General features: G+C 44.2%; 1 protein-coding gene across 3 annotated transcripts in view; it reads right to left on the bottom strand.

Annotated features, from left to right (window-relative positions):
• Positions 1-1,258: 1,258 nt before the first annotated feature.
• ITGB4 (integrin subunit beta 4) overlaps positions 1,259-15,950 on the bottom strand; it is an 81,835-nt gene continuing 67,143 nt past the window's right edge. Inside the window, exons 33-41 of one of the 3 annotated variants that reach the window (XM_063120304.1) lie at positions 13,665-13,835; positions 12,784-12,942; positions 12,061-12,180; positions 11,465-11,614; positions 8,832-9,020; positions 7,879-8,034; positions 7,233-7,397; positions 5,850-5,966; positions 1,259-4,788 (exon numbers count right to left, since the gene is read on the bottom strand). In XM_063120304.1, coding sequence (XP_062976374.1) covers positions 4,643-4,788; positions 5,850-5,966; positions 7,233-7,397; positions 7,879-8,034; positions 8,832-9,020; positions 11,465-11,614; positions 12,061-12,180; positions 12,784-12,942; positions 13,665-13,835 — 1,373 coding nt within the window. In that variant the 3' untranslated portion in view covers positions 1,259-4,642. The remainder of the gene's footprint in view (positions 4,789-5,849; positions 5,967-7,232; positions 7,398-7,878; positions 8,035-8,831; positions 9,021-11,464; positions 11,615-12,060; positions 12,181-12,783; positions 12,943-13,664; positions 13,836-15,950) is intronic. The other 2 variants (XM_063120305.1, XM_063120306.1) reach the window with 2 other exon arrangements.

Here is a 15,950-nt window from a genome sequence, read left to right as displayed (position 1 = left end):
GAGAGCACCCATGGCTTCCCAAAGATGAAAAATTCTAATTATGACAATCTGACTCAGTATTTACTTAACATCTGCTACTAGAAATCTTCCAGCTTATGGGCCAAACTACATGCTACATCAAACTACATACAGCTCTAAGTGTGCGTAAGCTGGCTACTTTAATTTGAAGGAAAGCAACCATCTTTAAGGGAAAAGGAGCAGATGGAGGGTTGTGGTTTTTTTGGTTGGAAACACATGGGTTCCTGATCCAAATGGGATGTGAACTGGATTGCCGCTTGCTAGCTGCTTTTCTATCAAAACAAAAGTGGACAGTTTTAAGCACACCTTTGGAAATGCACATTTACTGTCATGTCATGAATAGTTTGTCCCAGAGTCAATATACCCCAGTCAATTCTGTTGTTAGCATATTCACAATGTGTGGTTTTGTTTTGGAGCGTTCATACCAAACTGTATGACACATATTTCAGCTGTTCCACACGAGGGCCCAGAAACTGCCTTGGCTGTCTCCATGGCACACAGCTACAGCAATACTTCTTCTGCCACAGGGTTATCCCTTACCCCAGAGGAATTTCAGCAGTTGTCATTTGTATGCATATATCACCTGGTGAAATTCTCTCTTCATTGCAACAGTTAAAGCTGCAGGAACCCTGCCCTCTTTTATACCTGGTTAAGAGGGCAGGGCTCCTGCAGCTTTAACTGTTGTGATGATGAGGGTATTTCACTAGGTGCTGCATGCATACAAATGATACCTGCTGCAATTCCCTCTTCTATACAATTGTTAAAGATACAGGAGCCCTGCCGTCCTTTCCATATGCTCACCCTAGCCACATCAGAACAACAAGGACATGGAGTGTGGATTGCCAGAATACTGCAGTAAATCTTATGCCTGCCAGCTGCAAAACTTGGGGAGGGAGTTTGATAGACAAATTTGGCCCTTACCTTGAGGCTCTGTTTTTATACGTTGTGATCACGCCAGCTCTAAAACTTGTGCCCTTTGGCCCAGTCTTCCATTTATTCTTGGATCCTTCCAATGTTTAAACTATTTTAAAAAACAAGCAAACACCTATGTCAGAATTTTAAATAATATTTTGGGTCTTCAGGCTGATCCTATGCAGAGTTAAATATGCTTAAGCACATTCAAATCAATGGGTTTAGGCCTGCCTCTGAACTATGTTGCAGCCCTGACCTCCTGAACAGCCCCAGCAGCCAGCCTCTTTTACATCAGACACATTTGGAAATAAAAAGGCCAGTTGGGATCATAGAGAAAATGTTTATTAAGTGCAATAGAAAACCATCTGTTCCAGAACACCAGCTGTCAGACTGTTCCATTATTCACACTGCATATATATTAAAATGCCACCAACCTCTGCAAGCCAAAATAGGCTACAAAAAAAGTAATTTACATTCTATTGTGTTTCTCCCATTACATGAGTGAAAACATACAATCTCTTTTAAAATTCGTATTAGAACTGCTAGGCTGCTGGAATCTGGCCCGCTAGACAGCTTAAATTGGCTCTTTGGTTAATATTAAGGCCTTTTAGTGCTCCTTGGGTAAAAAGCTCTAATATGCAGCAAGGGGTTGAGACCAGGGGGAAGTGACTTCACAATGTAAGTTCTAAAGAGACATTACATAGCCTTTTCTGTTATGTTCAGGGTTTGCAAACAAAGGAGCCTTGGAATAACTCAATTGATTAGCCAAGTTCTCTATGTCCCACAAAGAAATCATTCCCCATGGAAAGATGGAACTGGGAAGTTTTGTTGGTGTGAAGAAAGTGTCAGTAGTAAAATCCAAAATGAGATTCCAAGGGGCCCAACTTGGTACATCAGAGATAAAAATTGAAGACATCCAACCACCTGGGAATCTAAAAATTTGCTACAGTTCTGTGCCACAACTCTTTGAGCTTCCTCCAGTTTTAACTAAGTCAAAATATAGTTGGTTCTGTTGGTGGGACACGCAGTCATCTGAGGTACCCAGGGGTAAGGTTGCTCAAAAGAAAAAGCAATAGCAACATGGACTGAATTGTCTTAGCTGATATTTGTAATGACATTGGTTTTCAAATTTTCCACTTTCAGAGAACTTTTCCACATGGATTTGTCTGTTTAGGAAACTGCATGTGCTGCCGCCACAGTACCAGTGTGTGTTGCAGAGGATTCTGGGACATGTAGGATGCACGCTCAGTTCATGCGGGGCACTGATAAGTCCAGTTGGGCCTTGGCATCACCTTGTGTGAAGATTGGTGCAGGTGGGCAACTTATTGTCTACATTACTGACCTTCTCACTGAGGAATCCCTGATAACCACAGAGTTCTTTAGAACATGATTTGAAAACCATGGTTATATGGGAACAATAATGCAAAATAGGAAACCCAGCAAACACACACAATTTGAACAGGGTTCCATGGAGGGCCTTCTCTCTAGATGTCTATTGCCTTTTAGCAAAGGAAAGTCTTGGTTCAAAAGACTGTTTGGGAGATTGTGCCATCTGGCTTCTTTGTTCAATTTGCACACATATAAATAAATTAAAAAAGAACTGCAAATAAGCAAAAGACTATATCCAGCCCCTGTTCTGAGGAAGGTAAAACAATTGTTACATTCTGAGAACTGAGCAGTTGTGTGAAGGCCAGGAGTGTGATCTGACGATTTCTGTCTTACTATTGAATTCAGTTGTATTCAGTTCCTACTTTGATTCTGCCTTCAGTTTCACCTGATACCCTTTTCTGATCTCTTAATAGCCATCCCCTAATTTATTTATTTATTACATTCATATCTCACATTTTTTCCTCTAAGGCAGCGTACATAATCCTCCTCCTCTCCATGTTATCCTCACAACAACAACCTTGTGAGGTAGGTTGGGCTGAGAGTCTATGACTGGCCCAAAGTCACCCAGTGGGTTTCCATGGCCGAGTGGGGACTAGAACCTGGATCTCCCGACTCTCAGTCCAACACCTTAGCCACTACACCACACTGGCTCTCCAATGATATCTCCTCAGGTAATTTGAACCAAGTCTACACCTCAGGCTGAGTCTATACAGACATCAGAAAAAGTGGTAGAATAAACTTAATCATCACAGGGCGTTGTGGATACTATATATAAAAACCTAAGAAGAGCTTTGCTGGATAAGGCCAAGGGACCATCTAGCCCAACACTCTGCTTACACAGTGGCCCAGTTGACCAGGGATCCACAAGCAGGACACAGTGCAACAGCAGCCTCCCATCCATGTTCCCCCACAACTGGTGTATACAGGCTTACTGCCTCTGATACTACAACTTGTGAATGTAGGACTCTGTGAATAGTGCCTGTGCAAAAGTACGCAATGGTTGTATTAAGATAACAGTGCACATATGCTTAAATTAAAGTGGTAAAGAGCCCAGAAGGGAAGGCAAATATGCTTGGGGGGGGTCTAATGTCTTATGCCAATCAGGACCAATGAAATAAATGAACCTGCGATGCTGCTTGGCCACCCCTGCCAACATGGAAGAGGGGAAGGAGGGCAATGGGTAGAATTCAGCAGCAGCAAGTCCCAGTATTGATTTTGGTTTAAGGATGCTTCCAGAATGGCAGCTCCTAGCCCTACCTGTCAAAAGACACTGCAAAGCTATTCTGTCTTTCCCTCCCCAACGGATTTTCTTTGGCAAGGAAAAAAGATGGAAAAAGCAGTCAGAAAATATGGGGGATTTATAAATCAAAGATGGTAACATCTGGACACAGACTGTAAAATTCCACAAATGAGGCAGGCCGATTGCACAATGAAAACCTCGTCAGAGAGCAGTTGAACTCATTGGTTAAAATGAAATATAACTTCATTTTAAAGGCTTCTTCCGGCAAGGACATTCACTGATTATAAGTGCCATGCCAAATGCTTGGTTCTGTGGAAGGTAGTTGGGGATTAGTGTTGAAATTTTGACTCCTTGTTGCATCTGGAGTTTTACAAAGGTAAGAGATTCTTTGCTTTTTTAAAAAAGCCCCCATACATATATACATACATACGGCAAACTACAATATTTTTAAGCAACCGTGACCCAAAAAGCATTGTGGGTGGTGGGTGCTATGCAAATTAATGTACTAATCAGTTACTGCAGTATCACACTTTAGCAGCTGGGGAATTTACACATAAATGTAGTAAGAGAATCTGGATAACATTCCATTCCCTGGGTTGGAGGGGATACACGTACACAAATCAGTACGAAGCCCTTTTTCTCCCCTAGAGCATGGCAATAATGTGTTGGTAGTATTAACAATGTTGGTGAAGAGGGGGACAGCTCTGGAGACTTGGGAACAGATCAAGATAAAACAAACAGCACAACCAATAAGGTATGGTGAGAGATGGGGATTTCAAAACAAACTCAGTCCAGTGTAGTCAAAGCAGCCAAGCAAAGCATGAAATGGCCAGGAGCTCGACTCAAAACAGAACTAGCCAAGAGCGCTCCATAGCCAAGCATCTTGCTAAAAACTCTTTCCATAATGTTCTAGGGTACCACATGGGTTGCATGCAGCCTCCGCCCAGTGGTATTTCGAAAGCAATGTCCTGTGCTTTTAGTGCTGATGCAGTGCAGTGGGCACCATCCACCTCATTCTGGAAGTTGACCACAGAGCAGGCCTACTTGGAATCCAAGTGTCCCTTTGGCAGCTTCCTTCCTGACTCAAGCTTCATAGAGTTGCCTCTCTGTCTGTCTGGAGAATGTCCCACTGCTGTTAGACATCATGGTTCTGGTGACAAATTCTTTGGTGACCTGCTGGGTGAGGGTGCTGCCACTCTCCACTCGCTGAGTGGTCATCAACATGCCATCTGGAACAAGAAGGGACAAAACAAGTGAGCAGCTCCTGTGTCAGTGCGCATGTGTGTGCCTGCCCATGAATGTATCAGCCTGTGGAGACTAAGGCCACAGCTAGACGAGGTGACATCTCAAGGATCGCCCCTGTGTGTCCACATGACACACAGGGCATCCTGGGAGCAGGGAGGGATGAACCCTTCCTTTCCCCGGATATCGCCCTACGCTTCTGTTGTGCTTTTTCCACAGTCTCGGGATGATCCCGAGACCACAGAACGTGAGGCTGGACGTCATGGTTTGTCCCGGCTCCTCGTGAGTAACCACAAGGAGCCGGGCATGGGCACACAGCTCCTCAGGAGCTCTGTGCCCATCGGGGGTGGGGTGGGGGTAGGGCGAGGCTTTTTTCAAAAAAACGTACCAGTTTTCGGACAAGTGCTCGTGCGCTCCTTCCCCTTTAAAAAAATGGTGGCCGTGATCTCGCGCGCCATGTGTAAACCAGGGTGACGATCTCATGATCGTAAAATTGCGAGATCGTCACCCTCCGACCCCCTCGTCTAGCCATGGCCTAAATCCATTTTACAGGGCCAGAGATGCAAGATTTGGTATAGCATTAGCTGACAGCAGCGGCGGTTGTATGCTTTGGACCAGAAGCTGAGGATCACAGAAGTCACATAAACTCTTGCTAGCAAATACTGATGTCAAGATTGGGAATGATCAAAACAACCATGCTTCATGTCAAAGAATTGCCCATTTGACTGCTTCTGTACTGAGAAGGTGATCCTATGTTCACATCAACAGGGTAAATGCCAGCGGGCACTTCATTCAGAAACAGCTATGCCTGTCCACACACTTATTATCAACAGAAGTGCATTCCTTGACACACGAGGAGGATAGTATTCAGTGAAGTGATGTAAGGATATTTCTGCTCTTTTCCACTTTGCTTTCCTGTGAGAAAGCAGCAGTGTTACTGTTGTGAATTGTGGTACCTGGGAAGGGGCAGAGAGGGCCATATTCTGTTAATGTTCACAAATGGTTTGAGATTTGTGAACATTAGTTCTTCATAGTTTTCCTTGCTTACCTGCGTATAAAGGATCCAGTGGGGAGTGAGTGGTGCTGGTTAGGGTGTTGTATTCCCTGGGGAGACTGAACACCTCCTCCCTAGTGAATTGCTGGGTTCCAAATTGAGAGAATGAACCTGGATCAGAAAGAAAAGGAAAATCCATTTTAATTCAGCTCTTGAATGTCTAATTCCCATTCAATTTGAAGTCATTAAAATAGCCTCTGAAAAATGGTACATCAGAAAAGCTTGACTATTTTTTTTACAAGGCCTAGGTTGGCAAAATAAAACTAATAATAATTCCTAGAATTTCTATAGTAATCTTCCTAAATTTCTCCATTTAGAGTCAACCTTTTTCTTGCAATAAAATGGGGGCTGAAGAGAGCTTCAAAATGGAAAAAGATACCAAAAGCCAGGCACATCTACACAAATTCAATTTGTTTTTCCATAGTCAGCATATTTTCGCTTTAACATGAAGGGGCACCAACAATTTCTATTCATGCTCCAAATTACAAGAAAACTGAACGTAAATCAAACATGATGCTATCCTTTAAGCAGCGAAGACTTGATCCAGTCTTGCATATTATGATTGCTTACAAATTATATTCCATGCACCTCATACTCTGCCTTGGTCTTTCAGCTTGACATTGAGCACAGCCTGGTAGAGGGGTGAGTCCAGGAAGAAACTCAAAGATGCAGCAGTTTCCCCAAGTACATGTTACCTATAGACCTGATGAACCTCTGCCTAACACGTCATGTCCAAGGCACAGCTTCCCCAATCGCTTGTGATCCCAAGCTAAACCACTCTTTGTAGAAATGATTTATTAAGAACTCACCCACATAAATTATAGGCAAAACTAAAGAAGGGTGGGGCAGGGAGATAAACCCTGAGGAAACCAGCCAATTCTGCAAGCTTCCTTTATAAACAATCGGGTCACTTTATTTAGGCTTGGTCTTAATAAGAAAGAATTCCTTGCCCAGTGCTGACTTTTTAATTAAAATGCAATGTACAGGGGGAATTGACAAATATATAATGTTTGGTACACACTGGGGCCATGCCCTTGATAAGCCAGAAAGGAAATTACAAGACTGCATATGTTTACACTGCAGGACATGGGAAATGAGATGATCGCTCAAGTGCCACAACAATTGTCAAATGACGCCCCCACACATACACACAAATGCTCACTGTAATGCACATGCGACATTTTCCACTCCTGTCTCTCCTCTGGCTGTATTCCATGCAATGAGCTACACGGAGGTCTTCAGCAGAAACCCTGATGCCTCCCTGCTCAACATACGCCTAATCTATGCATTCCTTTCAAGAAAACACCTGTTTCTCCATGCTCAGACATATTGTGAAGAAGAACCAAGTGTCCAGTTACTTCAGTGAATCCATGTTACCTGCATCTTGAGATTCAATGGTAATAATGCCTTCTCTTTCAGGCCCGAAGCCTTGAGTGGTCTTTGCTTGCACTTTGAACTTATATGGAACATTTTCACTCAGGTAGGGCACTGTCAGGCTGGTCTCTGGGCTGTCGCCCTCCACATAGATATTCCTGGGTTCTCCTAAGTAAACATAAACATAAACAACAGGTAGAAGAACTTGAAGAACAAACACTAAAGCCCTATCAGAGACATCTATCTACCTTGCCCACTCTTTTGCCCTGCCAGACACTTCAATTCAGTGCCTCCTGTGAACCTGCAGAGGTCTGATGCACAGAGAGAGCCCAGTGCATGCAGGGTCAAGAAGTGTGTATGTGTGTATGCACAGGGAATTCCATAACTGGGGTTGGATCCAGATTTAAGCTGGATCAACTGCTCTGGTGGAAGTGGACTTCTCTGTTCCCTCCTTACCACGGCAGCCTCTCCAGCCCCCTGGAAATGCTACACAGAGAGTCAGGAGACACTGCTGAATGGGGTGAGCTGTGGGGGAATATCCTAAAAAATCGGGCTAAAGGACCTTCCGCAAATGGAGCCCTTTCTCTCGCAGAAGACAAATCCTGGATCCAATCCCTGATTGACAATTAGTTTCAGAACTTTCACATACCTCCACCATGCAATGTTTCACAGGTGACCATGTAGCCCAGAATTAAGCCATTGGGTTGGCGGGGTCTCTCCCAGCTCAACTGAAGGGAATCTGGACTCAGGGCTGTGAACACCAGGGGCCCTGGCGCACTGGGTGTGCTCAAGGTAAATGGTGAACCTATAAAAGTAAGAGCAAAAGGTCAGTGCTCTAAAGAAGAAAACAGAAGGAATGAGCAGCAGCACTGATATGTGCAAAATTTTAAATTTGATTCATGCCCCAAATTCACAATCTTTATAATAATGTAACATTTTACCATCCACTATGCAAAATCTACCTCTGTTTTCTGATATGAATTCTTGTGTCAAAATTGGAAATGTTAAAATTTACGTTTTTGACATTCAGAATTATTCTATTCAAATAAAAACCCACAAACTAGAAATCTCACAAGACTCAGCCTTTGGTGGTAAAACTTGAGTCTACCTTATTCTGAGTCTAGTGCTGACACATTGCCATCTTACGAAGTCCTCCAAAAAAATTTAGTTTTGCAATGCAAATGTTGAATTTCCAATTTTGCTGGTTTTGAAATTTTAGATTAACTTTTTAAAGAAATGTCAAAGTTACGTTTAAAAGTTTTTTTAAAAAACTGGATTGTGCTACTAGTAAATAAATAAAACTGTATTAATTACTATTTTCAGCTTGAAAGTACAATAGTTTACTTCCTATTGTTCCCTCTCTTTCCACTCCTTATTCCCTCTTCCCATATCCGAAATTCCTGAGAAGTTAAATTTCACAACACACAGTTTTCATGGAGAATAAGCATGATTTTATTTTGATGCTCCGAAAAGGAGGCATAGTTGGAAATAAATGTCAAAGAGAACCAAAAATTCTGGGATGACAGAAACATACCAGCAACACATAAAACTGAGTAATAAGCTCATTCTATAATGACAGGTAAACTATGGAGGCCACATTACCTGGAAGAGGACTCAGAGGGCTGTGTGGATCCACTTGTGACTCAATGGTTATCACGCCTTCTCTCTCTGGACCCCAACCTTCGTCACTTTGGGCCTTCACTTTGAAGACATAGGAGTAATTTGGCAGCAGGTCATCCACCACCACCGAGTTCTGAGTAGGGTTGGGAATAGTAAGCCTCTGAATGTCTCCTGGGGAAGAAGGGGAGAAGACGCAGCAGTCACTTTCACAAGCCACGAGGATCAAAACTGCAGCTTCCACCAGCAAACTGAGACTTCTGTGGGGTGGGGCGACTTCTAGCCAATGAAAGCTGCTACGCAGAAGATTAATTTTCTATACAGAAGTAGCTGCTGGGTAGAAAATTGTGAGAATCTCATGAAAAGTTCTTCATGCAGGATTAATGCACACATGTCTACTTTGCGACATTAAGGGGGGGGGACCTGTAAGGTTGTCCCTTCAGCAACCAGACATCAAGGAAAAACAAAAACCACAGGTATTGCCTATAGGGAATGAAGTTGCCCTATACATTTTGGGTCAAGTGTTCTTCATCAGGGATGGAATCATAGTCTCCACATTCCAGCTAAAAAAGTGCCTTCCAATAGATCCTTGACTGGTGTAGAGAAGACTACGTAGATTTGGTCCTTGATGAAAAGCACTGAGCTTAAGAGGCATAGAGAACCTAATTCCTTAATAAAAATTGGCCACACATGCACTTTTAAAGTTTCCCTCACCCCCAAATACACACACACATTTTATCATGTGGAAATGCTGTTGGTTAGAGGCTGTAACTGGCTGTGACGTCCTGCCATGCCTACATACAATGAAATAGGCATGAGTGCATCACACACGTTCTGTACACAGCAGTCACTTCTGGATAGTTAATGGTTTTCATGGTTTTAATTTTTGTAAACTGCCCAGAGAGCTTCGGCTATTGGGCGGTATAAAAATGCAATAAATAATAAATAATTTCATTTTGTGTGAAGCAGCCTGAACGACTCACATCCCTGAAAAATGGAAATCTAGAAAAGAATTTCCCAACCCATGTGGTATTAATTTTCCTGCATACCTCATTCCCTTTCCTTGAGGTCTCGTTCAAATGTCACAAAAGCTGGTGGTAAAAGATATTTCCTCAGACATTATTTAGCTTCCTTCTGTTGCTCGTCAGGCATAACATTTTCTTCTGCTTCTATTGAGGATTCTTCTTTCTCCTAGTATTATTAGTGCCACTAATAGAAGCAGCTGCAGGCTAGCCCAAGGTGTTTGAAAAGTAGGAAGAGTTCAAGCCACTGATTCTTTCTCTTCCACTGTTTGCTTTGAATGCTCAAAACTGAGCATGTTCCTCTCCCTCACCTGTGGGGAGATGTGTGTGCTTTCTCTGCATCTGGAGCAGCCACATGCAGGAATGAAGAGGAGTTGCATGGACAGCTTTGGATGATTAAAATGTGACAGAAGCACTTGCACTTTCCCTCCTCCCAACTGTTTTGATCTTCTGAAGCTGCTCTATGATTGGTGGCTATCCTGTATCCATTTGGAAATATACCTCTAGCCCAGCCATCCCCAAACGTTGCAATCCAGATGTTTTGGACTTCAACAGTATGAATCTATCCATACCTTATGACCAACATCTGTGGGCTTCTGGGTGCCTCCTCCGAGGGTGATTCAGAGGATGGTGATTTTTTTTGGTGGTGTTTTTATACTGTTTGTTTTATACTTTGAATGGTTTTAATTTTTGTGAACCGCCTAGGGAGCTTCGGCTATTGGGCAGTATAAAAATGCAATAAAATAAATAAAATTATGAAATGCTCTCTCCAGCAAGACTCGCCTGGCCCCAACGTTGTAATCTTTTCAGTGCTAGGTTAAGACTTACTTCTGTTCTCAGTCATTTGATGATATATGATGGGCTATTTAATGCATCAATTGATTTTATGGTTGTGACTGATGTTTCAGTTGTTTTATGGGAGAGGCTATATTTCAGTTGGTAATTATTCTATGTTTTAAAATTTGCATATTCTGATTTTGTTGTAAGTCGCCTTGAGTCTCTTTTGAGAAAGGTGTCTAAGAAATCTAAACAACAACAACTCCCATCAGCCCCAGTCAGCATGGCAATAGTTGAGAATGCCAGGGGGGATTCTACACGCCGTACTGAGGCCACTTCCATGCGCCCCCAGTGCAGCCCCAAAGCAATCGTGTAACTTGCCTGGAGAAGCGACGAGGAAGAGGCATCCTTGCCGCTGCCGCCACCCACCTACTTCCTCGCCGGCCGGGACGGAGAGCTCGGCGGAAGAAGGCGGGGTGGACGCCTCTTTCTCGTCGCTTCTCCAGGCAAGTTACACGATCGCTTTGGGGCCGCACTGGGAGCGCATGGAAGCGGCCTCAGTACGACGTGTAGAATCCCCCCAGGAGTTGTAGTCCAAAACATCTGAAGGTTTCTCTAACCCTTGTTGCAAAACAAGGAGCGATAAAATCATGAGTAATTTCTCTATACTAAGCAGGAGACAAAAGCTTTCTGCTCTTAACTTCCAAGTTATATTTTGTATACTGCTTACTCTGTAAATATACCTTTCAACAAAATAGGGTTCCTCATACAATGTCCCTTGGCCTACCCTAAGAGACCAGCAGAGGGAGTTTCACTGACCTCCGTTGAGGAGCTGGTACTGCACGCTGTATCCTTGCACTTCTTTGTCACAGTGCGGTTCCTGCCAGCTGACCTTCAGTGAGGTAGGCCCCAGGGCAGAGAAGACTAAGCGGGTAGGAGTCTCGGGGACACCCAGCTGCATCCTGGAATCTGAGGCAGAGACAGAAAGTCATGGGTTTGGAACTGAAGGCAGGGAAAGGTCCCAAAGCTGGACTTGTGCAAGTGTGTGACAGCAGCTTTTGTGTCCAAGGAGAACAAACAGAACGGCCCCTCATACGACAAAGGGTTAATCGGACCTGTTGAGAATCTGGCTAGAAGGAGTTTAGATGCTGAAGTGAACAGTTGGGCAGTGGAATACATTTAGTGGGAGGGCAGCGGCTAAAAAAGGTACACAGAAGCATAACTGGAGGGTCATGGCACTGTCTAAAGGACCAGTAAACAATTGTGAGTAGGGAATGACGAGAGAACAATAAATGCCTTGTGTAGAAAAGCCCAGAAAGAACAGGAGATCTGATATGTCAAGCAAGCTCCTCTTTCTCCTGGCTCCCTCAGGGCACAGCTAGGTCCCATGCAGAGGCCAGGTTAAGCTCACTCACCCTGAAGCACTGTGTCCAGGCTGTGCAGTGCTTCATGGACATCTTCGGAGTGAGTGCGGCCCCTGGCCTTCTGCGGGAGGGCATAATGCACCGTGGACTGTGAACCTTGCCCTGACATGCCTGCACAGAGAGACAAAATGGGGCTATAAATCTATTAAACAAAAGATACAACTGGTCTTGGGAGTCCAGGAAGCACCTTCCTTTGGTGGAATCTGAAGTTCCCCCAGAAGTACATGCTATCCTGGATGTAAAAGGCACCTTCAAGACCAGAGAGGAATTTTGAGAGGTAAGGAAGTCCTTGGTTATTGAAGTAATAACATTAACAGCAATGTCTGAACCACAGTAGCTCTCTTGATCTAGGCCAGTAAGTTTAAAGAGGGGCATTTTGCACTGTTCTCCCTGCCACATCTCAATGAAAGGCCTGTGGAAACGGACACAGAGACATAAAACAATTGGCTTGTTAAGGATTGTTAACAAGCATTGTTCAGCTTGGATAGCTATGTAGTAATTTAAATGATGCAGCCGGCATGTGAAAGGTAACATAGTGAAGGAGCAGGAAGGGTTGTGATGGAGGGCAGACTAAATTTGCACATGCACACATACACACATGTATACAAAGCAGATGGAGGACTGGATAGATTAGCTGGGTATGGGGTGATGAGTCACTGTAGTTGGGGCAAACATCCAGGGAGACAGGTAGCCATGCTATACCATTTGCTGTACCTAGGTATTTGAAAATCCAAGAGGGCCCATCAGTCATGACTATAGAATCCCTGTTGCCATAGTAACCCTTCACTTTTGCCCTCCTGGCCACATCCTGTGGCATCAGGGCCATCCTCTCAGCATCTTCATGTACAGGAGGGAATATACTCTTGGACTGGTCTACAGGATAGGGCAGAACAAGGGGAAAGAAATAAGCACCATTGAAGACACCAGAAGAGACTGCCATACCAATACAAGCCAGCACACCAGAGGGAATAGTCTGAGGGGTGGGGGGGGGGGGGAAGAGTGCCTTCTCTGCCCTAGTGCTGAATTGACACTTGGAGGCTTACAAGCAGAAGGTAACCATGGAGCGACAGAACCCTTCTCCAAACTGGTGCCCTTCGGATGTGTTGGAATGCAACTCCAGTCACAGTGGCTGTGCTGTCTGGGAATGATGGGAGTTGCAGTGCATTATATCTGGTGGGTATCAGGTTGGGGAAGGCAAGAAAAGTCACAAATGACATCAAATGAAGGAGAGAGGAAACAGTAGGAATTCATTCAGTTCTGAAAGCTCCTCCTAAGAAATAGTGTGAGGAAAAGGGACAAGGGGCGCCTTCTCGCAGTGGTGCTGGAACCTTGGGGAAGACCCTGAAATATCCTATCTGGGCAGGACAGAGCGAGAGAGCAAGAAAATGTGCTCTTTCCTACTGTGCTTTCAAGTAGCATTCATCCCTGATGCTGGTGTTGTTGTGAAAACCTTCGAACTTGCCAGTGTTTTCTTGTTAACTAGCAAGAAGCAATTAAACTGAAGCAAGTTGCTACTTCTGGTGGTATTGGAGGGAAGCGTCATATCATGGATAGATTAGCTCTGTTTACAGTACCGGATTCAACCCAACACTCACCATGTCCAGACACCACTGTAGTAAAATCCCTCGTCAGAGATGAGTTTCCGATTACCCTTCTCTCATGGTATACATGTGGACTTAGGTAGTTGTTGCCGTAAGATGCATTCCGGGTCAGGCTTCCACCACTGCCAGCGAAGGTGAAGTCCATTCGGCCATTCATCATTTGTTCTGGAAAAGATTCAGTTCACTAAAGTTAACAACATTCATTATCAGTATCCATGGTTATGTACATCAATCTAATTAAGCTGAGTTGAGAACCTGCACTAAAGATTTCTCAGAATATTCACTAATGTATTTTAGCTGCAAGTCTAGAATGCACATTTTGGGGGCTTCACAACCATTGTCAGCCACATGAGAAGCTCCCCATGCACGCACGCACGCACGCACGCACACACACACACACTTTACACCACTTAAATCCACAGTTCTTAAGGTAGTTCCAGTACATCAGCCATGTCATGATGTTTCTAAGAACTGTATGGACTTGACTCAGAGAGGGCAATTAAAAATAAGGTAAGGAATGCTTCATATAGTTCACTATTGAATTGTATTTTTGTAAGATCCACTGGAAAGGAAACAGTTAGCATTATTTAAATCCACTTTCAAACAACCACCTGCAGGTTAAAGCCTGGTTGCAGGGCCCTTGGCGAAAGAGGAGGAGACATGACTGTAATCAGTTGGTTAGAAATGTTATGACATTCATTAGACAAATTCATGTAAAACAGGCATACTAATAGCCACAATAGCTAAATGGAGGCTTTCAAATTGCAACCTTTTGCATTTGCATGAATTGCAAATATTCAGAGGCATTAAACCTGCCGGGGCCAGATGGCCATCACCCTTCTGCCCTGCTTTTGAGTTCTTCAGTAGTATCAGGCTAGCCAGTACTAGAAACAATGCAGAATAGATAGAGGGACATGCTAAAACGAATGACAGAGAATGGCCAAAGGAATACATTGGTTCCTTCCAAATGGCCATAGGAATGCACTAAATTTATGAACAACCATGTTAGAATGCCTTAAACCCAGAGTGAGTTGACTGATTACATAGTGGAATATCCCCTGTATGAACCTTGGTCTATTCTAGAAGGCAAATCTGATGTTTTTGAAGTTATACTGCTTAGTCAGTTTTCTGGGCACCCACAGACTCTGTCTAAAACCATTAATTCTTACCATGGGGAGTTCATGAGAAGACTAAGCAAGTTTAACAGAGGGTTACTTTGCTTTAAAAACTACTCTTTTGAACAACAAAGACAGCCTTGGCACCTGTAGCTCAGTGAACTCTTGCACTGTATGCAGAAGGTCCCAGGTTCAATCCCAACATCTTCAGGTAGGTTTGGGGAAAATACGCTGCCTAAAACCCTGGACAGCCATTGCTGCCAGTCCGTGTCAACAATACTGGACTAGATGGAGCAACGGTCTAAGGGTATAAAGCAGCTTCCTGGGTTCTTCTTTCCCCTCATAACTGGGCTATTATGTGGACAATCCTTCCTATTTAGCTCTCGAACTGGCAAGGCAGGCAAACTTGCTAAGTATCATTGCTAATGCAGACTCCACTATCAGAAGATGGCCGTAATAGACAATACTCTCTTTTTTAAAATATCCCACGTGCTAAAGAACATATGGCTCTTGCAGATGCAGCCTCTTAGCAGTGTCCCATTCCATTCCATGGGCACGCAATGACCTTGGCATTTCACAATGTGCATACACAGACAGGGCACAAGAACATATCACAGGCAGACTCTATGACAGATGGTCAGATATTATGCCAACACCAACACCAACACGAGTGTGTAACTACTGTAGCAATGGAGAGGCGAGAACTTGGCTCCAGGCCCTTGGAGGAGGACAAGACAGGACCATCACTGGGAGGGGGGAAGCCAGTTGCCCTTCACCTGGTTGGGGCCGGGGAGTCCCACTTCTTGGTAGACTGCTGCTGGCTGCATCTCTGTCCACTAGCTCAGAGTGGGTGCTATCCTCATGGAGGAGACCCTCCGTGTCCGAGGAAAAGCAACTGCTGTCCGAGTAACGAGGGATCAATTCTGCTGGGAGCCTCCAGGCGACGCGACGAAGGTCCAGCTCGTCCCCCAGCAGCTGCACATATTTCCACCGAGAGCCTTTTGGAACAAGTGGAAGTACTTGGGTTGGCACTGTTGGAAGGGTGAGGAGGGGTAAAAAGGAGGCAGTCCACCACCTGCAAGCTACCTGCAGCTCTTCTTTGGTCCCCTCCTAGAACCAACTTCCATGGGAGGGGCCAGAATTCATCAAAAGCACCTGCAGTGGC

The sequence above is a fragment of the Elgaria multicarinata genome, chromosome 3 (genome assembly GCF_023053635.1).
Source record: "Elgaria multicarinata webbii isolate HBS135686 ecotype San Diego chromosome 3, rElgMul1.1.pri, whole genome shotgun sequence".
Lineage (NCBI taxonomy): Eukaryota > Metazoa > Chordata > Lepidosauria > Squamata > Anguidae > Elgaria > Elgaria multicarinata.
The sequence above is the reverse complement of the archived record's forward strand: the minus strand, read 5'-3'. Positions and strand labels throughout refer to the sequence as shown.